This window comes from Petaurus breviceps, unplaced genomic scaffold, assembly GCF_028583685.1.
Source record: "Petaurus breviceps papuanus isolate PSGF00001 unplaced genomic scaffold, PetGlider_PUasm1.0 178, whole genome shotgun sequence".
Lineage (NCBI taxonomy): Eukaryota > Metazoa > Chordata > Mammalia > Diprotodontia > Petauridae > Petaurus > Petaurus breviceps.
Genome location: NW_027185777.1, coordinates 25,708,490 through 25,733,082, shown reverse-complemented (window position 1 = coordinate 25,733,082; position 24,593 = coordinate 25,708,490). Strand labels below are relative to the sequence as shown.

Below are 24,593 nucleotides of genomic sequence, written 5' to 3'. Positions count from 1 at the left end.
TTCAGTGGCTCTAAGTTTGACTCTCTTTTACTGTTATTCATATTTATATTATTATTATTCATTCTGTACTTTGTTCTTTTGGTTATACTTACTTTGCTATATATCAGTTCATGGAAATATTTCCATTTTTCTCTAAATTCTTCATTCATTATTTCTTATAACAGTCATTTTCCATTATGTTCTTTTTGCTCTACATTTTTCTACCTCTTCCCAGTAAAAGTAACTATACTGACCCTTGTTCTTAGACATAGTCTTCTTCAAATATTGGTCTTGGATCTTCTGTCAAATTATGATATCAGATGTTGTGTTCCAAACTTCACCTACTAATTTTCTGGTTTATGATGTCCATGGTTCCATGTAGGACAAAGAAATATCTTCTGCCATCTACAGACAGAGATTTTAACATAACCAGATACCCATAGTTATAATGTTCATCTTTTTCTTTAAATAGAAATAATTTTAAACAGAAAAGTGTTAACAAAGCATTCTTAGTAAGAATTAATAAATAGTGATTATATTTCAGTGAGTACCTTTGTAGCAGCAAGCACCCCAGCATCCCCAGGGTGACTGCCAAAACAGGTTCTTTAGATCTGCTTTTCTAAAGGAAAGCAGCTCCAAATGGGTTAACAAGCTTGCTTTAATCAATCAAACATATTATTTACCTTGTTCAGGGGAAAGTCAGCACCCCGAACATCAGAGTATACAGACAGAAGGTACAAGAAAACAGAAAAACATGTCAAGCAGACAGGCCTCCAAACTGTCCAACCATTACATCCATACCAAATCACAGTTACCAGAGAGGGAAGCATCAACATCTGGGTTTTTCAAAGCTGGGGGGCTCTCAACGGCTGCCCCGAGTCTCATCTGGTCAAATCATACAACACTTCTCAAAGTGAGCCCCAAAGCAAAGCCTCACATCAGGGCTTATATAGCCTTCTCCTGGCTCAGAGAATGTAACAGCCTTCTTGACCCACTGCCCAATCACAAAGTACCTCCTGAGAAACAAGCCTCCCACCACAGGCTCCAGGTGCACTTAAGCCTAGGGGCAGGGAAGATCTTAAAAATTTACATTCCTATAACAACCATGAAGACCTGAGAAAAATACTATCCATAAAAATCTGATGAAGGTTTTCCAAACACTGCCAGTATATATTGAACATTCTATATCCTGGTTTATACAGTCCAAAAGGTCACTGAAGGCAAGCATCTGGGTAAAGGAGGCAACTTTCTTAAAATCCCAGTACCCAGATATATGCAAAATGTCACTGGTGATAAATGGATAGACCACAAACCATCACATCCACCTTATGGTGCTGCCAGATAGAGTGTATCTGAAAAAAAGAGGTTCAGACAAAAATTGTCACAGAACCCTTTCAGGGAACCTTAGTTAATTGCTAGTTTCTAGTAGTGTTGTCTCCTTTTAATGACATTACCTTTAATAAAATATTGAATATCGTGACCTTTCTTTTGTTCAGATTGGACATGCTTCTTAAAAATAATTTTGAGAATTTTCTTCAGGTTAAAGTTTGCTTTATGCTTTTTCCCCCTGGCCTTTTACTTTTAAGTTAAGTTCACCTCTAAAATCTGAGACATAATGCACTCATCAGCGTCTACTGATAGTTTCTTCTTCCTTTATTCTTCTTTTTTTCTTTCTCTTCGTCCTTTCTTATTTTCTCCTCCTCTTCTTCTTCTTTTTTTTTTTTTTTTGAATCTGTGGGAGACTGGGAGTATAATATCCACTCATAGGCCTATTCTAATAGTGATTATCAAGGAAACTATAACTTGTTCCTTAGGAAACCTGGTGACTCTTCACTCTCAGGGGCTCACCACATTGCCACAGACTTAGTAGGGACAGACCTGCTTGACTTCCATCCTCCTGGAGCTCAGGACTTTTGAACTCAAGGAATCTATCTGCCTCAGTCTCCCCCAGTATTAGCAGAGATTATAGGTGTATGCAACCACAGTTGGTGCTTAATTACTTTTGTATTGTTTGCTACCACTCTCAAATTAGGAAGTTCCTTTTGGACATCATATTCTCTTTTCTTATTCCCATTAGTCAGGGGACTTCCTTCATTATGCTTAATTTCTCTGCTTCTGCTACAGTATATTGCTTTTTTAAAATTTTATATTTTTATACTTCCAGGAAGTATGTAATACTCACTTTAAAGAGTCTGTTCCTCCTCCCCTCTTTTTTTTCCTAAGCTGTTCACAGAATAAAATTTGATGTATAGTTTCTTTTACCACCCCTCTTTTCTCTTCTACTGTCTGTAGGTGGTGGAGTCTGGAGCTATCTACCCACATATGGAGAAAGGACTGAAATAATCACTTTCTTACTGAGTGTTTTACTTGTCAGTAAATGCTGTTTTTCCACAACTGATTCCATCTCATAGTTATTCCCTATCATCCTTTGGAATATTTCTTTTATTTGAAATTTTTTCCATAGTTGATCTACTTTGTTTTTTCAAAGTTCAAAATAAATTCAGAAAACATTAAAATATTTTCCCCTGTATGTATATGCTTGCTAATGCAATGGCAGACTTAAGCTGTATTGTAGATATGTTTGGGTTGAAGTGCAATACTGTGCTTCATTAAATTGCACAGATTTTCAGAAGTCTGCTATTTAAATGAAATAAAAATGTCGATGCCATCAGTAAACATTTACAGTGCTTCCTGTGTGTTCTCTGCTCCTCCTCTGATACTTAATTATGGCCCAGAATGGACCATGCTTTTGTTAATGGCCATATCAGCTGCCTGCTTACCTTGCTAGTTCCTGCCACACTGGCATGGCTTAAACCTCAGACTGTGATGGTATGCAGTTGTAAAAGGACCAGCTCATCTAAGTAAGAAAAACTTGCCAGGTTGGTTAAGGGTGATGGAATTTGTCAACATTAGCTACTCTATCTGTCTGTCTCTCTACCTATATCTGTCTATACCTCAACATACTTATTTTCTAAAGAAGGGAAAACTATATTGTATAATTCAGGTCAATTTACCTCTTTAATTAAAGAGCTTTGGTGTTTGTCTTTTATGGCTTAATCTTAACAAAATCTGTTTTGATTTTCTTCTTTTTGTTATCTTGCTTATCTACTTATTTGTGAGTACTGATTTGTTTTAGAAAACCTTTGTTTAATCATTTCCTAGAATTCCCTTCAAGTGTTCCATATCTTTAGTCACTGTCATATATAATAGTGACTGTATTGATTTGTGGTCAGATTTAGTGACTTACCCAAGCTCCCCATGTGAAGTGTTCTGTGCACTGTTCTGTGGTTACTGAATGCCATTCTGGCCTATTCAGAGTTCTGCTTTTAGACATTTGTGGTGTTTATACTCTGTCAGCTTTTATTAAGATAAATTATGATCATTTCCATACAGCTGGGTGGCAGTTGTGGTGAGTTTACATTATCAAAGCAAAACTCAGACTAACTCAGCCAATTTAGATGTCAATAAAACATTTGTTACTTATTTTCAGTTTTATCATTGGTTGTAATTTATACTTAGGATTGAAAATGTTAACATGTGTGACTGAGTTTGTTTTAATTAAGTGTATAATTAGGCTAATGAACCTTGTAAAAATGTAGTGGTGCAAGCCTTAATATAATCTAAGCAGTTAAATTTCTAATTATGCTTCCAAAATAGTACAAAAATTCAGCATCTTAATGATTTGCTTTTTGTGTGATAAGGTTTTTTTGTTTGTATGAAGAAACATTCCTTATGAATTAAAAAAAAAGAAATTGAGGAAATTACATGCATACCGAAATGACTACATTAATGTTTATGATTATTCATGCTGAAGTGAAAATGACTAGGGCACGTAGGATGTTTTGTCCTTGTGTGTGTTTTTAAGGGCTCTTACACTATTTGAGCAAAACTAGTAAAAATTGACATTTATTTAGTCCTTTGCCATTTTCAAAGTGCTTTCTTGTAAGATAGATTCTTATAATAATCTTGAGATGTAAGGTAATACAAGATTGCAATTCCCATTTTCAGTTAAGGAAACTGAGGCATTGAACTGATGAGTGATCTTTCCCTGTTCATCCAGCCAGTATTTATAAAAGCCAGATTTTGATTCCAGATCTTGATATCAAGTCCTATGTTCTTATTAACATGATGCCTCCATATACTTATGTACCAAAATAATTTTGGAATATGTATTGGCTGGAAAGACCTTCTGATCGGTCTCAAAAGGATAAAATAGTCTCTTCCTCAGGCTGGATGGGATCACAAAAGGTCTCTTTTTCCATTTCCCACCTCCAACCTCATGGTGCAGTTTTCACTAGCAGCCAATCAATCAATCATCAAATATTAAGAATGGAATTTATTAAATGTGTGCTATATGCCAGGCACTTTGCATGGCATGATATCAGTGTGGTTCTTTGTACGAAGCAGGTACTTAAGAAATGTTTCTTAGATAGATGGGACTTTTTCTTTTTGACCCTTACTTGCTTTAATATTTTATATTGGAGTTAATTAGACTGCATGCCTCTACATATAGAATTTTTCCATCTTTTACAATCTATTTATGCTTTTAGCAGTCTCTTACATTCATTCCTGGGCTTTTAGCATTTTAGTCATTTGGATTTAGGATGACTGCTACGCCAATTGTGTTCTAGCCAGGTCTTAATGAAAAGTCAATCAATAAACATTTAGCAAAGCAGACACTGACTTAGACCACTAGGAATAAAAAGTCAAAAGTGAACCTCCATGACCTCAAGGAGCTCTGATAGGAAAGACAACAAGCATAAAAGATATCAAAGATATGCCTAATATTATGTAATTGAACAAGTTTCCCAAAGAAAGTGATTTATTCTTGTTCTATATGTTTTTATTTTTACTGTTTTTTCTTTGGTAATATTAAATCAAACTCTGGAGACAACAGCAGGAAGAAATAATCAAAAAGTTAGTAATGCTTTGGGAAAATAGAACAAAGAAACACTGAACTTTGAATACTCTAAATTTATGCTTTGGCATTTATTAACTGTCTAATCATGGACAAATCACTAAACCTATGAGCCCAATTTGGGGCTGATAATTCCTTGCTATCTTCCTCATATATGAGAATACAAATGCTTTGCAAACCATAAAGTGGTATTTAAATGTAAGCTATTATCATTGGAAACTGACTTTTCAGTTTATTTGGGAGAGGATCAAGTGTCTTTTATGTGAATTTTGAATAGTGTGATTTGTATACATTTGCCTCCCCTCAAACTACCACCTCCAAAAAATTAGCATATGTGCTTCATTTGTTGGGAGAGAACATGTAAAATCCAGGCACCTATTATACCTAGTTGAATTTCTAAAATTAGTGCTTATAGATTCCATTAGTAATCAGAACAATTGAGATAGAGAATGGGAGATAAAGAAATATCTACTCATTTAAAATGCTCATTTTTTTTTTTGCTTAGCAATCTCAATTCACCTAGTAAAACAAAGGGGGTGATTTCATAGAAGATAGTGATTTATTTTTAAATTCATTCTGTTTTTGAGTGAATTTAATGGTGTTGTCAAGTATTTAGATATCAGCAGGCTGCTAGCTTAAGCTTCATTCATTCTACTTAGTTACACTCTGAGCACGTGAAGTGTCCCTTGGGGGTCAGTCTACCTCTAAAATTGGGTCAGTTTTGAGATTTCAGAGAAATATTGCGGCATTTGAGATGATGGTTTTAGACAATAAACACAATGGATTTTGTGGATTGTGGTTAAGGAGGGATAATGTGGGTTTTTACTTGTAGTTTATTTCTATGTTATAGTGTTTTTACCAGAGGTTAGGATTAATAACATTCTCATCTTGACATATGAAGGCTTATTTAGATTAGTCAGAAGGATAAATTACCAAAGAAGTGAAATATGCTCAGCTCATAACTTTAATTGTTTTTGAAGTGATATCAGTCAAATAGTATGATCAGATTTTTAAAGTTTGATAATAGTGGTAATTAAACAGTCACTTAATAAGTAGATTTATTGATTTAGCCTATTGACCTTATAAACAGTGAGTTGCCCTCAAAAGCATTATTATATCATGAAAATGCTTGTTCAAAATTTAGTTGAAAGATCACACGTTTTACCTAAGCTGAAAAAGAACTTCTAGGACATGGATTTTTCCAAAGTTAAACAAAAAGTATTGTAATCACTGAGAATGCTTTTAAGTACCCCCTGCATTAATGATTCATCTCAGTACAAACTCCATTATGTGACCACTGTTAATAAGTGCTAGATGATTTCTATTACAAACACATTGTTTGCTTTCCTCTAAAATCATGTTATAGAAAATGAAGAATATGATCATGTTGACAAAACATTTTCAAGAAGATTTTTAAAGATTCTAAGAGGTTGAAATCCTTGCAGTAAATGGTTACTTATATATAAATATCCCATTTTGGTTTTAAAGAAAAAAAATATTTTAGTAGCTGAGGGACATGGCCCAAACTCATCATTTCTCATTCAGTTGCTCTGTTCTTCATTATCTCCAGAAACACATATTTCTTGAAGATTATGTCAATTCTGAAACTCACCCCTCCTTAGCAACTTAGTACCCCTTGTCCCTGTCAGTACTCTCTTACTGGAGAGGTTGGGAGCTCGATATCACAGTGCTCCTCTCAGAGTCTCCATTTAAGGACGGGGACCAAAGAAGCCACCTCATAATTTCCATTCACCTGTAGAATTTCATCATGCCTCATGCCTGATACTTCTCTCCCTCCAACTCTTCTTTTCAGCTTCTTTTTAAGCATAGTCTTTCCCATTAGATTGTGAGCTCCTTGAGGGCAGGGCTTGTCTTTTTCTTTGTATCCCCAGTGGTTAACAAAGTGCTTAGCACATAGCAGAGGCTTAATAAATGTTTACTGACTCACTAATCTCAACAGCAGGGGAAAGTAGGTGGCACAGTGGATAAAGTATGGGACTAGAGGCAGGAGTTCGTGAGTTCAAATCTGGCCTCAGATACTTATTAGCTCTGTGATCCTGGGCAAAACATTTAACCCTGTTTACCTCAGTTTCTTCATCTGTAAAATGAGCTGGAGACAAGAAATGGCAAAATTTCCATATTTTTGCCAAGAAAATCTTAAATGGGGTCACAAAGAATCAGATATGATTGAAAATTACTTAACAACAACAAACTCTAGCAGTATTTAAATATACAAGTGTAAGGAAACTGATTACATAGTTTTTAAAATCTTGTAAATTCATGCTATGACTTCAGGAATTTGTAAGCATAGTAATCTCTATACCTTGGGGAACAAGAAACCTACAGCTTGAATGGTTCTGTTATAATTGTCCTTTTTCACATGACCTGTTTAATGATTGTGTCATCATTTCTCTGTAGCTCCATTCAGTGATTTTGTGAATGGCTGTGTAGAAGCAAAAGCAGTATCTAATATGTTAGTTTTGTTTTTCATAGAATCATAGCTGAGGTCTGAAGGTCATTTGCCTTGATTTATACTAGGACCACTTACTTAAATCAATTGTATCGGAATCTGTTCCTTTTGGGTGCTGGAGGTTGGGGAGAGATGACAGACTTATTTATTTTTATTCTCCAAAAGTGAGTTCAGCACTAAGAAAATTGCCTGGTAATTTGTGAATATCTTTCTAGAATCCTAACTATTACAGATTCTCTGAATGGTTTCAAGTTAACACTCACTTTTGTCCTTTCCCTTGAGATGCTCCATTTTCAATTCTGGTCCTATCCATGAATGATTCTAGTGATATGTACATTTATAATTAAATTCACTGAAAATTATCTATAATACTTAAGTTCTTAAAATGGTTGTTTTGTGAAGTCAATACAATCACAGAAGATGTGCTGATTTGAAAATACTTTTACCAGTGATGGTGATTCTTAATTAACTTTTAGTAGAATTCAGTCTTTTGTCAGAATTTCACCGTGGCTTCATTCATTATTGTGATATAAGTATCCAACAAAATGAGAAATCCCAAGGAATTGTGTTGAAATAGACTTCTCTTATTTGGACTAATTAAGACCTGTCTTTGTTATAACTATTAAGGACTAGAACATCAACATGAAATTCCTGTCACCAGTGATCAATTTATCTCAATGATGTCAATGGACAACATTGTTAGACCTAGCTAGATAAATAAAACATTTACTAAGTACTTACTTTATTTTAGGATCTTCCCTAAATTTGAATTTTCCCTAAATTCAGTTACCATTTATTGAATGTTTAATCCTGTTTTTGGGTGAGTAAAGGATAGACTCTGCCCCTAAAGAGCCTGAAATTTAAAAGGGAATTAAGATCCTACTGCTGTGGCTAGGTGGTGTAGTGAATAGGAACACCAGCCCTGGAGTCAGGAGAACCTGAGTTCAAATCTGGCCTCAGTCACTTAACAATTACTAGCCTTGTGACCTTGGGCAAGTCACTTAACCCCAACTGCCCTTCCAAAAAGCAAAAAAAAAAAAAAAAGGATCCTATTATACAGTAAGTATTAAGCAAGGCTGACTGTGAAAAGTGCCATGGAGGATATGAAGAAAGAGTTATGAGATTGAACAACAGAGAAGAGATCACTAGAATCCACATTCATGAAAGAAAAGATCCTTGAAGGCAAAAACTTAGATGAAATATCATTTCATTTTATGATATTTTTCTATTGGAGAACTCCTTGACTCCTAGAAAGCTCCAATAACATCCATATTACCTTACAACATTGCAGATTTGTGTATTTAGACTGACTGATTTATCTGAAACATAATTGAAACAGGAAAGGTAACACTGGCATAAAATGTTTTCCCAAATTATGAAAATGATAAAAAAAATCTTTAAGTGCTAAATTCCCACATAAGAATGATACTTTATTTTTTAATAAATATACAAGTAAATCAATACACAAATAGACAAAAATATGCCAATTAGGTAAATATACTGTTATTTATCAATGGCAAAGTTGTCATAAAGGAATCTTCCATGTGTCTCAGCACTCTGACAGGTATTAGATGAGTAAAGAATTCATAGAATCATACATTTAGAACTGGAAGGGCCTTTAAAGGTCAACAAGTCTAACCCCTATTTTGCAGATGAGGAAATTGAGACTGAAGGAAGTTAAGTACTTGCCCAGGATCACAAAACTAGTAAGTCAGTATCTGAGGCAGAATTTGAACTCAGGTCTTTCTGATTCTATGCCCAACAATCGTTCACTGTACTATCTAGCTGTTATCACCATACACTTTTAATTCATGCTTTACTTTTCTTAGTGTATTGCAAATACACATTTTAAATCTTTGCCCAACATTTTTTTTGGGGAGGGCAGGGAGCATGTTTAGGTAATTTGAACAGTGATATTAGAGGGAAAGATTGTTAGGTCTCCTCTCAGCCATTGTTTCAAAATTCCTTGGTTAGTTTGATTCTGTTATATCTTCAAATAGAAATATAATTATTGGTCTAGTTAGCATTGTGAGAAGCACAGTGCTTTGAAATGCAGAAACTAAAGCACCTACTAAATGTAAATACTAACTCAGGAAATTATTTCTTCTTTAAATTCCTGAATTCTTCTCAAATAGGAAAACTCAATAGTTGATTAAACTATGTAAGTTTCTCTCAGTTATTCCTTTCTTAACTAGAGGCTGCTGAAGTCAGAGGTACCTGATTATCTTTTTTTTTCCTCTCAAAGAGAGGCATCCCCACTTAGCAGGGCACAAAACTGTCTCACAGCAAAAATCCTGCCAAAAGTATTGACAAAAGCAAGCTTCTCCCATGTTGCACACTGTGACATTCACTGAGCCATCAGGCTAGCTCTTTTTCAAGAAGTTATCCATGTTAGACAGAATGTTACAGTTTCTTTCTAAAACTTGTTGCTCTGACATGTCAGAAAGTGATTTTTACCCTTCTTAGCAATGGGTTCTGTTCATGATGGAAATCACAAGTTCTTTGGATAGTATCTGAAGCAATGGGTAGCAGTTCCTTTTGAAAACTCACTAGGAGTGGGTTAGTGTACATCTCACCTTCCATTGAAAGGCTTTGCGAATTTCCTAGTGGTTTTAAATGGGTAGGATCATATGAACCAAGGAGATATTGCTTGTATAATCATTTGTATTCTTAATGTTCCAGAACCCTGGGGTTATTAGTGAAACGACTGGAAAAAGGCGGTAAGGCTGAACAAGAAAACCTTTTTCATGAGAATGATTGCATTGTCAGGATTAATGATGGAGACCTTCGCAACAAAAGATTTGAACAGTAAGTATGTCTGCTTTAAGACATTGTACCCTTTCAAGCTTTAGATATCCTATAGGGCAGGTATTTGAAATCTTTATAGCAAAATGGTCTGTGTGGCTTCTTGATAGAAATGCCCTTCCATAACTTTCCTTTAAAATTTTTAATTATTTAAGCTACTGTATAATCAGAGCAGCTAAATGGTCTAGTAGATAGAGTGCTGGGCCAGGACTGAGGAATACCTGAGTTTAAATCTGGCCTCAGACACTTATTAGGTGTGTTACCCTAGAAAAATTACTGTTTGCCTTAATCCACTGAAAAAGAAAATGATGGACCACTGCAGTGTCTGTACAGACAACCCCATGGACAGTGTGCTCCACAGGGTCATGAAGAGCCAGACACAGCTGAACAATAACAACAACAATTGTATAATTACCACCATTAGACTACAAGTGAAATGTCTTTTGACTGACAGGGCTTGTTTCTTAAATCCAATATAGCCTCATTTCACTTTTGCTACTCTGCTACTTGCCTTGTATCTTGGAAAAATCCACCATTCCTCTAGTTTTCACAGTATCTGTTACTTAAGGAGTTTCCATGCTGTTTTTCAAAGATTATTCTTTAGAAAGGAAAAACTCCTGTGGATCTTAGTATGAAAGAACTGCACTGTAGGCTGTCTGAGTTTTCCTGCTTTAGTACAGGCCAATATAGAAATGCCTAAATTCTAAGGGATCTTTACTATAGTTTTCTAAGTGGTGTCTACAAGAGAAAACAACATTTCCTCCTTTTTAATGTTTTTCAAGGTGGGAGTAAAAGGCTTAGGTAAATATTAGACACTTCTATTTGAGGAATTAGAATTAGTTGCTATAATTTGTTTAAATGTACCGATATCATATAATGATAATGGAACCCATTACTTTTAATGTTTTAAATTATGTGACAAATAATGGTGGCCCTGGATTTATACACACAAGAACCAGAAGTAGATGTATTCATAGATTTTTTTTATTACTTTTTTCACATATTTACAGCATGCAGTAGGAAGTCAACTGCTAGTTACCATTTAAATTTCTAAATAAATTTGTACAAAATTTTATTTCTTGGAATTCTTACAAATTTACTGTTAAATATTCAAAAATTGTTTTGGAAAATATGGATAATGATATTTAATTCCACTGAAGATGATATTTAACTTCATTGGAGGTTTAGTGATATACATAATGTTGTTAATTAATATGGCCCATAGTCAAGTGCTAGTGTATAATATACTTCAGTTATAGTTAATTTTATTCTTTATTTTTTTTTCTAAAAATGACATGTAATTCATATCTGGTGTAGCATCTTTGCCTTCATCAAAAGATGTAGGGTTGATTGATCAATATGTTATTGGTATTTTAGTTTTCATTTTAATTTCAGCTATATCTGTCAGTTCTTGTTGCTTAATTAGTCTACTTAATTATGCTCATAATGCTCCTAGTCTGCCAGTCTTAATTTTCTAATTTTCATTCATTCTGAAACCCAGAGCACAACATATGTTTCGCCAAGCCATGCGTACACCCATCATTTGGTTCCATGTGGTCCCAGCGGCAAAGAAAGAACAGTATGAACAACTATCTCAAAGTGAGAAGAACAATTACTATCCTAACCGCTTCAGCCCTGACACACAGTATATGGATAACAAGAGTGTTAGTAGTGCAGGACTTCCTGCCCTCCAAAGAATATCCAGACTGAATCATCAGGCTGATCAAACAGACTCTTACTCACAACTACCTCATAGTGCCAACATAGCAGGAAAACTGCCATCAACTGTGTCTCCCTCACAGCAAAATGTCCTTAGTCCAACTCCAAGCAGTGGTTATAACACCAAAAAAATAGGAAAGAGACTTAATATTCAGCTTAAGAAAGGTAAGACATTGTTTTATTGTGTTCAATTGTTATTTATTAGAAGCTGTTTTTTTTTCCATTATATTGTGAACCATCTTCAGACCAATGAACCCTAAATAAATACATATAAAGAGTTTTAAAATAACTAAACATATTAATATCAGTATATGTTTTCACATTGTTTGCTTTCCTATATTATGGAAGCATATCTTATATTTTTAGACCTTATTCTTGATAGCAACTTTATGAGGTTATATTTCCTGACAATTGTGAAGGAAAAATGAAACTTGAGGATCATAGTAGATAAAAGAAACTTTTAGATATGTTATAATCAAGTGGAAAATAGGCAATTGTGGCATAATAGAAAATTTGGTGGAGGGGTAGCTTCAGAGAGGTAGGAAAGATAATGAGTTCATTTTTCAGACATGCTGAATTTAAGGTGCCTATAAGACATCCAGTTTGAGATGTTCAAAAAGCTACTGGAGCATTGGAACGCAGGAGACAGTTTATAGCTGGATATATGGATTTAGAAATCATCTTTATAGAGACATTAATTAAGCCTATTGTTGTTGATCAGATCATCAACTGAGATGGCATAATGCAAGAAGACAAGAAGGCCAAGAATAGAGTCTTGGGAACACCATGTTTAGTGAATACAATCTGGGTGATGATACAGCATAAACTTGTCATGGACCTAGTCCACAAGGTTTTATGAATTCTTCCACCTGTATTTAGCAGCCCATGAATAGAAGGAAAGGAGGCAGATTGTGAATGTGAACCATAGTTGGGGTTTGAATAAATAATTGGGAAAGGACAAGGGAGCAATGGATTTGAGAGTGGAGGATAATTGGAGGCAACTTGCTTCACCAAGGGCCTGTGGTAAGGGAAGAAATGGAAGTGTAGCAAGTGCAGGGGAGATGGATTAAGAAAGGATGGTAGAAGGAATCAAGGCTATGGTAAAGATGAAAAATGACTAGAGGCTAAAAGGCATAGACAAAGATGAGATGATGAAAGATTATGATCTGAAAAAATTATTTCAGAGGTCATGAATATAGACATGTAATACTTCTGAGTGATGGCAATTTCAAGAAAGAATATAATATCTCTGTGTATACCTGAAGATGAGTGGGGTAGTAAGTCATACGTACCAGTGGGTTAGATTAAAGAACTGGGAGATGAGGGTATTTGAGCGAAATATCAGCATTTACATAGGAATCCCCGCCTATGAAAGTGTTGTGATAGAAAGACTATTAATCAGAGAGGCACTGATCTAATTGAAAAAGGAAAGAAAATGTCCTGGGTAAAATGTCCACCAGGATCTGGGCCAGGTGATAACTGTGGATAGTATGAAATTCGGATAAGGGCGTTTTGCTAAGTCATGATGGTATCTCAAACTGAGTCATTACCGCTTTGCTGTCAGCAATATGTTAATATCACCTTAAACTCAATTATGGCTGCAATATTTTAATTTTTTTATTTTTACTGACTCGATTGATTTAGTCAAACATTTATTTTCCTTTTTTTTTTTTTTTTACAAAACTGAATTGATGAGTTGTTTCAACATACTGAGTCAAATAATTGCTTTTCCAGTATGTCTCTGTAGCTTTATTATTATAGTTGAAAACAGGCAAATTTAAATGAATTAGAAGATAGAAAAGAGAAAAAGTCAAGAATGATCTGTAGAATGATTTGTGCTATCAATCCAGAAACAAATGAAAATGTGTGGTTTGAAAAAAATCATGACCTTTATACTTTGTTTCAAATATGATAACATTAATATTTTCTACCCATTTATTCTTATCTATCAATATCATTGGATCATATAATTTTTCTCTTGGTAAGGTATCCTGCCTCATTTGTAAAATAAGAAAACTGATGCTGAAAGCAGATGTTTGGCATCAGATTTAGACCTCAAATCTCCTGCCTCTACCAATGCTTTATTTTCTGCTTTGAGTAGAGAGTTGGAGAAACTTTGAATATAAAGTATTTATCTCCTTTCTAAAACTGTGTTAGCAGTAAGTGAACTTCCCATGATCACCACATAGCTTGTTTCTGGTTTCTGAATTTTCAGCTCTATAAACCTCCCTGACAAAAGCTAGAGTTGACAGCTTGTCTGCAGTGAATTTTCCTCCAACAAGACTTAAGGGCATCAGCATAAATCTGATTGTGGCTCTTTCTGTTATGTTTTATGCTCACTGAATGACACTCCTCATTTAGAAAGAATATAATGAAATAATTTAATAAAATGTCCATAGAAAATTGACCAAAATATGCCTGAGGCTCCTCATGGTGACAAATTTCCCAATTTTATGTCAGACTTTCACTAGAACTATTCATTTAAAAGTTCCCAGTTTTCCAAATATCTTGGTCTTTTAAGCAACTCTAAATCCGTTAATTTAGAAAATTATCGGGTTTTTTTCACAAAGTAGTTTTTTGTAAGTATATCTGAAAAAATCTACTATGGTAGGTGAACTTTGGTGATGATTTGAAAATGTACTTGTCATCAAGAAAATTTTTTTGTATTCAGAAATTATAGTTAATCATTCCTAATAAAATATTTATTTCACTTAAAAAACATTAGAGAATAGGTGACGCTTTTTTAGCAGTGCTTAATATTTTTTGTTTCTTACATTAGAAAACAACAGAAATAAATAACAGCATCCTTTTTAAGCATTTTAAAAAATATTTGTTAATACCAACATGCACAGTGGAGGCCCATCTTCCTAATGCTATTTTCATTTGCTCACTGGGGCACCATCCATGTGGCACATTACATGAAGTAAATTATTTAAGCATACCCCCAAGTAGTGTATTATAAGTATGAATAGAATGAGGATTTTGATTGTCTTTGATTATCTCTAAGAAGGATGCCATAAGAAAAGAGGATTTGTAGGAGCCTAAAAATAGAAATTCGGTAACAGGTAATGATTATTTTACCAATTGGTATCATTAGGTTAAAATTTCTTTGTAGGTTTCATTAAAGTATAACATGTCCAAGACATCAAATTCCAACTAGCATATCCTAAATAATCATGATTTATTACAAGATGATCTATTTTTATTTTATAAAAAGTGAGACATTCGTCATTAAAGTGATTCTTTGACATATTTTTGGAACTATGACATTCAGAATGACAAAATTAGGATAGCCCACAAGTCTTTGCTTCTATAATTATGATTTCTCAATAGTTATTGCCATTTTTGGCATTTTCAAATACTCTGATCTTTCACAGGAATTAGCTTTTTAATAAAGTCAGAGGAGAAGGTCAGTAATATGTTTCAGTCAGTACAGAATGTTTTGTTGGCTTTTCTAAATGAAAATTGATATCTATTTATCTTTCTTTTAAAGGTCACTGCCTGAACTTTTAGCATACAGATTTAAGGGTTATTGGTGATATTTTAATAATGTTGAGGTTCACACAACAGACAGCCTTTATAGTTCATACAAATTAAGACAGCAAAGTGAAAAGAGTTTAGATCCCCCTCGCCCCCACCCTTACTAAGATGATATGGTAAGTCATTAGGGTCCCATTAAAACAGACATGTGGGAAAATCCCAGCAGAAAAATTTGAAAGGACCATCATGGAGGTGGTGTGTTATGCTTGTGATCATAACAAATAGCTTGAAATATGAGCAATTATGAACACATTAAATTCTTCCATTTAAACTGATCAATCTTGAAAAAAATCAGTTTTTACTATCTTTCTGAACAAATTCTGTCATTTGAAGTTGTAAGAAGTAAAATCTTGTTCTAGATCTATGCTATTTGCAAACTTTGCAGGGGTGAGGGGTAGTAAGGATATTTTGTGTTTTCTGATTTCCCTATTGTCCTACTGTCCTTTCTCCATGATTCTTCTGATAATTTTTAAGCTATTCATGCAAAACTCATTTACTAAGCAGTCCTATTTGCAGACCATAGCATAGCATGGAAGGTGGGAATGCAAAGAAAGTTAGGTTCTCTTGTCCTCATGGAGTTTGGAGGCAAGTGTATGTGTGTGTGTGTGTGTGTGGGGGAAGAGTAAAGCACAAATTGTTAGATTTAATAAACAATATTACACTTTAAATACATTTGGGAGATGGAAAGGGTCAAGACATAAAGATGTTACAAACCAACCAGGGAGATCAGAGAGTGCTTCAAGTGGCATTTAAGTTGGATTTTGGAGTATGAATAGTATTCCACTGGCACAAAAAATTGGAGAAAACATTTTAGATGTAGGCAACAATGTGAGGACAAAGGCACAGAGATAGGAAATGGATGAGAACAAAAAGCAAAAGATAATCTACTTAAGTAAGGATTTACATTATGAGGGTGAAAATGTCAATAAAGGTCACCCTCAGAATTCATATCATATACTTAAAACACCCAAACTAGCGTAATGATTATTTTTCTCATCTGTAAAATAAGACAGTTGGGCTACATGACCTCTAAGACCTTTTCTAGGTCTAGATCTATGATCCTTTGGGCATTTTTTAATGTAATAGTTGCTTTGTGCTCAGCACAGAATAGCTAGTTAATAAATGTTTCTTGAATTGAATTGACCTTAATTTCAACTAAATGGGTTTCTTTCACTTTTATTTAAACCAAAATTTATTACAACATAACCTCAAATTTATATACTACTTTAAAGTTTTAGAATCCTTCTTCATAACAATTTCATGGAGTAGATAACTGAAGAATTGTTTTATGGATAAGGAAACTGAGTTCAAGGGACTGCAATTGTCTTGTGATTGCATAGCTAATAAACTTATATCTTTAAATGTTAGACTTTGAAACTTTGTTTATGTATTTGCAACTGGTAATATTTATTTTATATATTAGGCTTACTATGACTTAATGATATTCATATAGCACAGAGTTCCCATTATCAAGTGTGTCCAAGATAGCATTTAAACTGAAATATAACCTAATATCTTCAGAAATAATTTTTTCAAACAAGTAGAAATTCATCATAATTATAATTGACAAGTTATTATCTTTAGATTTTACTTTGCTTTATTTTGGGTTATTACATGTCAGTTCTGGATACACATAACCTTTCTACACTATATTAAACATACGATAATGCATATCAAAATCCTGCCAAAAACTTAAAAATTGAAATTATTCAAATCAGCCATATTTAAATGCTTCATTAATTTTATCACCATTAAATGTAATTTGGTCATTTTGGGAGATGGTAATCAGAAATATGGTATTTTAATTCAGTAATTATTTCTTGTCTTAAATGGCACAATACAGATTACATTTTGAGAAATAAACATGAACATTTAGCTAGAATGCAAGAGTACCAAATAAAGATGATAAATTTCAGTCATTGTCAGTAAATTCCATAATTTTAGTTTTAGAAGTTTCTTTATTCTCTAACTGCAATGCTGTTTACTTTTCTGACTTCCTTTAACTTCATTATTTCTGTCTCCAAAAATCTGAGGAAAAATTGATGTAGAACAGGAATGTCTGTCTGCACAGTTTGGTGGGATCATTAATAAATTATTTAAAAGCAAAGCACTCTCAAATGGTGAAAATCTCAATTATTTCTATTATTTGCCCAGGTTCAGAAGGTTTGGGTTTTAGCATCACTTCCAGAGATGTACCAGTTGGTGGCTCAGCTCCAATTTATGTGAAAAATATCCTTCCCAGAGGGGCTGCTATTCAAGATGGTAGACTTAAAGCAGGAGATCGACTTGTGGAGGTAAGTGACTAATTCCTTTAATCTTTTAAAAAAAGAAACCCAAATCCATAAATCATTTTGAGGAATTACCTGACTGCTTCTTTTACACTGTCTTGTATAGGTATATACTCAGTATGAAACACTAAATTCTGCTTTTCAGTAGAGTACATACAACACAATTCAATTAGTGTAATGTTTTCCTCTCAGTCTGGGATTGTGTCTACATGATGACACAACATCTAATCAATTTATTCATTTCAGTAAAAAATTAAGGAAGTCATTTAGATAGTTGGGTTACATAATGTCACATTTGGATTGATGGAATTTTTTAAAAATTATTTTGTTGAAATTTTGAGTCAATTAACAAAGTGTTTTGGTAATATATAGATTTAACCTTTGTTTTGATTTATTACTTGATTGGGAGTTTGTCTGAGGAGACAGAAATGCTATATATCTTTGACTGTAAAATATAAAAATGAAATAAATGAAAAGCAGTTCACAGGAAAAGAACTGGAACCAAAAAATAGCAGCAGTGGAATAGACACAGTGAGTTGAGACAAAAATTTAGTGCCAATAAAGATATCTTTGGATAGATTATATCTTGCATATTTATGAATTTCTATTATACTTCCTTTGAAATCAGCTATAGTGGCATATAGAGGTGGAAAAAGCTTTTGTCATTCCTCTATTAAGCTGTTTCTTTAGAAAACATCCAATCTTTCTTATCAGCAGAATCACCTATCCTCCAATTATTGAGAACCAATAGACCAATTACCAACATTAATATAAATGTTGAATGGGTTGTTCTTTTGTGATCTCTATGTATTTCTATTCAAGTTTTTGCTTTATTATGCCTTTATTTTCCAAAAGCTATCTTCCAAAACTAAATTCTTGCCACAAAGGCAGCCCAGTATATTTTTTATTCCTCTCACTTATACTTCTAAATCATACTATGCCTTCTTTCCCTCTCCCCTTACATCCTTTCATGTTTTCTTGGTACATTAACTGATATATTTAACTTTTTGCATTATCATTTCATTTATACATTTAAGACCTCCTATAAAGATAAATTTGAAACTCATAAGACTAGATAAGCTGAGATATTTTGAGAAAAGATATATATTTTGCACATCCTCTTGAATTTTCTGTAATTTTCAGGTTGCCATTTAAGACAAGGTGAAACCTTTGCAAATGCTTTTTAGAGTGATCTATTTAGTACTTTAACAAAGTTCAAGAATTCAGATGAACAGTGACAACTTCCTTTAAAGATCATTTAGTCAACATGTATTTATTGTGTATCTATTATAGTTACTAAGCATTAGGAATAAAATTACAAAGAGTATAATAATCCTTACTTGTAAGAAGTTATTGTGGGCATATTTGATGTCATACCAGAAAAATGTAGGTGGAGTAATTACTTTTTCTTTGTTTGTTTTTGCTTTTTGTGGAGGGCAGTTGGGGTTAAGCAACTTGCCCAAGGTCACACAGCTAGTAAGTGTTAAGTGTCTGAGGCTGGATTTGAACACAGGCCCTCCTGACTCCAGGGTTGGTGCTCTACTCGTGGTGCCACCTAGCCACTCCTGAAGTAGTTACTTTTGTATTTGCCATTGGTCATTTGGCATCATTTTAGTGTATCTTTTTGTCTGTGTTCACATCCTCAACCCTTTAAATCTGTATCCTCCACTCGTTTCTTCATATAAGTTATTTGTACACTGAATAACAACTAAGTATTCATGTTTGAAAAGTCACAAGAAGATTTTTTTTAACGTGCCTAATTTTTTGTTCAAAGGGATTATATAGATGCTATCCTTACTCTGTAGTAACTTATAGTTCCCCTCCCCCTTTTTTCTTTTTTGCTAAATACACAGAATTTTTTTGAAATAACACTTTACTTTTTGAATTTTTAAATTTTTCCTAAGTCATAGGTTTTTGTTGTAAATTGTAATCAACTTTTAATCACAACATACGAAGGTTTCTTCCCCCCCACCCCATCCCCAGAAAGCTATCTTATTTTGGGAGGAAATTTTTTTTCAACATTAAAATAATGAATTTCTGTATTTTCCATTAGATTTTGGGACTTGAAGAATCTCAGAGGAGAATAGTGACCAGACAGGGGGAGTGGAGAGTGACTTTTCAAAGGTTTTTCAGGGTTAAAACTTTTAACTTAAAATTGAATCTTTATGCACTTTGAACATGATTTCCATTATGAGCTGAAATAGCAAAACCTTATTTCAGTGTTTAAAGGACTTATAATATAAAATGTCCTTGAAGTTTTATGTCACAGCCAATAGCATTCAAGCCAGTTAGTATTTTAAAATTCATATTCAGTACATCTTCTAGGCGGGTTGCCATTTATTGATTTTAATGGCTGCTATTTAAATTTTTGCTAATATTTTCTTTTGGATGTATAAAGCATTATTTTAGCTATAATAAGCCCACTGATATTTTTCCTCCACTCGCCTATGTTCTTTCTACATTTTAAAAGATTGGTGGCAATGCATTAGTTGCAACCAGTCATGTCTTCCTCCACAGATGCACATTATATCTTTGAAGTGTTCTGGATTCTCCAAGACTATCCCAGAAGATCCAATTTTGGGGTGTTCCCACAAAGCTTTCAGGTGTGGACCCAACAGCAGTCTGCATACTTTTTTATCTGAAGACAATCTGAACTAAATTCAGAGAGGCCTGTCTCCAAAACTTTGGTTATTAGACCATGCCTTCTTTTTTTCAGCCACAGAAGCTATACCAATATGTGGAGAACTCTGATCTGTGTCAGTGGAGGGAGTTCCCACATTGATTCAATCCCAGATTTTATGAATCACTGAATAATACATTGTGTGGAATATTTAACTTCATGCTATCAGTTGCACAGTTTGTCTTGATTCTTCTCTACTCTAACAGACTTTTCCAATGCTCTGTTTTTTTAGGTAAATGGAGTAGATTTAACAGGCAGAACCCAAGAGGCAGTTGTCTCCTTGCTAAGAAGCACCAAGATGGGAGGAACTGTGAGCCTTCTTGTCATTCGCCAGGAAGAAGCCTTCCATCCAAGGGAAATGGTGTGTAAGAGCTGTTGAAAAATTTCAGATTAACATGAGTCATTGAGCTGGTTTAGCTACATGCTGAGAAGTTTGTCTTGGAGCTATCGTTTGTATATTTGTTTACATTTTTCTTTTCCCTCGAATTTCTCATCTTTTTTCAGTTCTTAAAGGCTGGCTTGAACCACTGAGAAAAAGTGGTATTCCTTTCTATTACCATTCAACTCTCTCGAAATATCTATCAAATCTCACTTATCTTACATTTGATTTTTTTATTATACTGTGTTATGGAAATGCTTGTTTTATTCCATAAATTAAAAATAAAATAAATAGAATTAAATGAAAAGAATGACCTGCTGGAATACAGCTTCTCACAGGTCACACTGAGGTGAACAGGTATTTCAGTGAGATACAGTATACCTCTCAGTTAAAGATAAGCCTGACTAAATAGGAGAGACTAATCACCAGAAGGATGGACGTTAGGGGATGATATTTTTAAGTCACAGAGACTCATGAAAAAGTTTACTACAGGTTTCAGTCTGCATTGTTGGAAAGGGAATACCCGTTCTGATAAAATCATTATTCTTTGAGATATGAAAGAAATCTATTCAAACTTTTAAAAATCATCCCTCTAATTTGTTTAAAAAGATAGTTGTTGGAAGGTCTGTGCAGGCATAATTTAAAATTAGTTTATAAAGAAAGAAGGTTTTTTTTTTTTTTAGCATTTTTTATTTCATGGATCCCTGGAAGAGTCTGATGAAACACATTGACCTCTTTTAAATGCATTAAAAAATTCATAGGAATACAAAGGAAACCAATTATGTTGAAATGAAGTACACACATACACACACACACACACACACACACACACACACAGACACAGACCCTTCCCTGACTCTATGTTAGGAATCTCTGTTATAAAGGGAATCTCTCTCTCTGTCTCTCTGTCTCTCTGTCTCTTTTTCTTTCCTTCCCTCCTCCTCTGCCTTGCCCCCCTCCCCTCACTTATAACAAATGGCAATTAATATAAAGCTGTTGTATGGTCTCGGCTTGAAGGCAGACAGATGAGTGGGTTACTTCATTGATGTCACATTTCAAGAAACCTGACTTTTGCAAGCTTGCCATTTGTCCTACTGTATAACCACAGATTTTTTTGTTGCATTTATAACTAATCCAAATCATGAAGCTTGAATCTTGTTGTATGGAAAGAAGTAATTTACAATAAAAATAAATGATAGTGATAATTTTAAAATTAAAAAGAGCTAGCATAGAGCAGACATCCAACTGCTCTTAATTAGCAATACATTGAATGTTATGTAGAATGACTGAAGTGAAATGAAATAACCTTTGTAAATTCCCCTTTTCACTTATAACAAGTTCATAAATATTTCTGAGTATTGTACAGGAATTTTCTTCATAATGATATTCTTCAAAGTAAGCACATTAGAAAGGGAGTGTTGGGAAAAGGTTTTGTAGTAAACTGTTAATAGGAACTTGCTTATAAAAATAGCATACTTGTAGAACTGACTAATGCCTGTGCCTTTTGACATGATAAAATTTGTTTAACTAAACATACATGGTATTAAGATTGCTTTAAAATACATTTTAGCCTAGCTTGCATTTGTTTTTCAAAACAATAGTTAGACTGAATGACAACTGCTGTGATGGTTAGGTTGAAAAAAGTGAAATCATATTTGTTCAATCTCCTTGGATATAACTTTAGATCCCCATGGATGTTGTTTGGGAAAAACTGGATAAATTTCAACAGTATAGGAATAGCATTGCTTTGTCTGAATTCTCTGTAGAGTTGAATGAATGTTTTAATTTAACTCTTTCCGAGCACCTGTGGTATAATTTTTAGCAACATTTGAATAATGTTCTGTCATTTTCCTTCACTTAATTTAGTGATTTAGTTTCTTCATTATTCTATCTCACATTTCCTCTCTAGATCAACTCTAAAGCTCTCTCCTAAATAGTGAATATCTTCTAGGCATCTGTAAACTCTAATGATGCTTTGATTCCTCTCCATGCGGTCTCAACCTAGAAATTGTTTAGTGGTAGCAGTAATAGTAGTGGCAGTAGTAATGATGATAAAGCTGATACCAAAAAATTTACACGTACTTGATCCACACAGCAACTCTGGGAGGTAGGTGCTATTATTACTCCCATTTTACAGGTGAGGAAACGGAGGTAGGCAGACCAGTGTTACTTATATGTTCATTGGCTGAGCAAGTATATTTTATCCTTTAGCTTACATTTGGATACTTAAAAGGTTTTAAAATTTTATTTATTTACTTTTAGTTTACAACATTCAGTTCCACAAATCCTTGAGTTAAAAATTTTCTCCCCTTCCCTATCCTCCACCATCCCCCTCCATGGTGGCATTCAATTCAATCCAAGTTCTACAAATACCTTCACATTAAACTTTAGTCAAGTTATAAAGAAGAATTATAACCAATGGAATGAACAATGAGAAACAAGGAACAAAACAAAATGAAACAAAAGAGAGAGAGCAAGTATTTTGCTTCAATCTGTATTCAGACTCTCTAGTTCTTTCTCTTGATATGGATAGCCCTCTCCATCATGTTGTATCCCTTGGAGTTGTTTTATAACCTTGCATTGCTGAGAAGAGTCCAGTCTACCAAAGTTAGTCATCAGAGATATGATGTGTCTGTAATTGTGTACAAAGTTCTCCTGGTTTTGCTCTCCCCACTCAAGTTCATCTTATATAAGTCTCTCCATGCTCCTGTGATGTTCATCTGCTCCTTATTTCTTATAGCACAGTAATATTCCATTACATTCATATACCACAATTTGTTAGCCATTCCCCAATTGATGGGAATCCCCTTGATTTCCAATTCTTTTTCACCGGAAAAAGATCTGCTATAAATATTTTTGTACATATGGGTCCTTTTCCCACTTGTAAAATCTCTTTGGGATACAGCCCTAGAAGTGGTCTTACTGGGTCAAAGGGTGTGAACATTTTCATAGCCCTTTGGGCATAGTTCCAATTACTCTCCAGAATGGTTGGATCAGTTCACAACACCACCAACAATGCACCAGTGTCCCAATTTTCCCACATCTTCTCCAGCATTTATCATTATCCTGTTTTGTCATCTTAGCCAATGTAACTTGTGTGATGTGGTACCTCAGAGTTGTTTTGATTTGTTTCCCTAATCAATAGTGATTTAGAGCATTTTTTCATATGCTTATAGATATCTTTAATTTCTTCTTATGAAAACTGTACTTCTTAGATATTTAAGGACCCATTTTAGAAATATCTATTTTTTTAAAGTTGTGTCTCTATGCTGAAAGATATTGAAAATAGTATTGGTCATGCTAAATTTATATTTTTCTTTGATTCTTGTAGAATGCAGAACCAAACCAGATGCAGATTCCCAAAGAAACGGTAAGAATTTCATGCTGTTGTTGTTTTTTAGGAAGATATATCGGTATAATGTCTTTATTAATTACCTTTATTAATCACACTTTAACTTTTCTTTCTCCTCATATTTTATTGTGTTTTATAGATTTATTATTACAATTTACAAAAAAGACTGATTTAATAGCAATTACACTTTTACTTCCAAAATAGTGAGTATATTCTAGGCACCTGAGTGAGAGAAACCTTGAAATATTTCCAAAATTACATAAAAATTTGGGATATTGGAATAGCTTTCCATTTCTTTCCACAATTATGAAGGAATAAGCATGGGGGAGTATTTTCATTAGCTTGAGAGATTGTCTACTTTTTGACAAATTAATGCAGCACCACCTGTTTATTGTGTGGAAAATGATCCCTCTCCAAAATGGCAACAATTTCTTTTTGACTAGAATTAGATGACTTAGCCATA

General features: G+C 33.9%; 1 protein-coding gene across 20 annotated transcripts in view; it reads left to right on the top strand.

Annotated features, from left to right (window-relative positions):
• PARD3 (par-3 family cell polarity regulator) overlaps positions 1-24,593 on the top strand; it is a 739,747-nt gene that overhangs the window by 434,753 nt on the left and 280,401 nt on the right. For all 20 annotated transcript variants that reach the window (XM_069086491.1, XM_069086485.1, XM_069086482.1 and 17 more), the window contains 5 exons: positions 10,050-10,175; positions 11,674-12,056; positions 17,586-17,725; positions 20,632-20,760; positions 24,110-24,148. In XM_069086491.1, the coding sequence (XP_068942592.1) occupies positions 10,050-10,175; positions 11,674-12,056; positions 17,586-17,725; positions 20,632-20,760; positions 24,110-24,148 (817 nt within the window). The remainder of the gene's footprint in view (positions 1-10,049; positions 10,176-11,673; positions 12,057-17,585; positions 17,726-20,631; positions 20,761-24,109; positions 24,149-24,593) is intronic.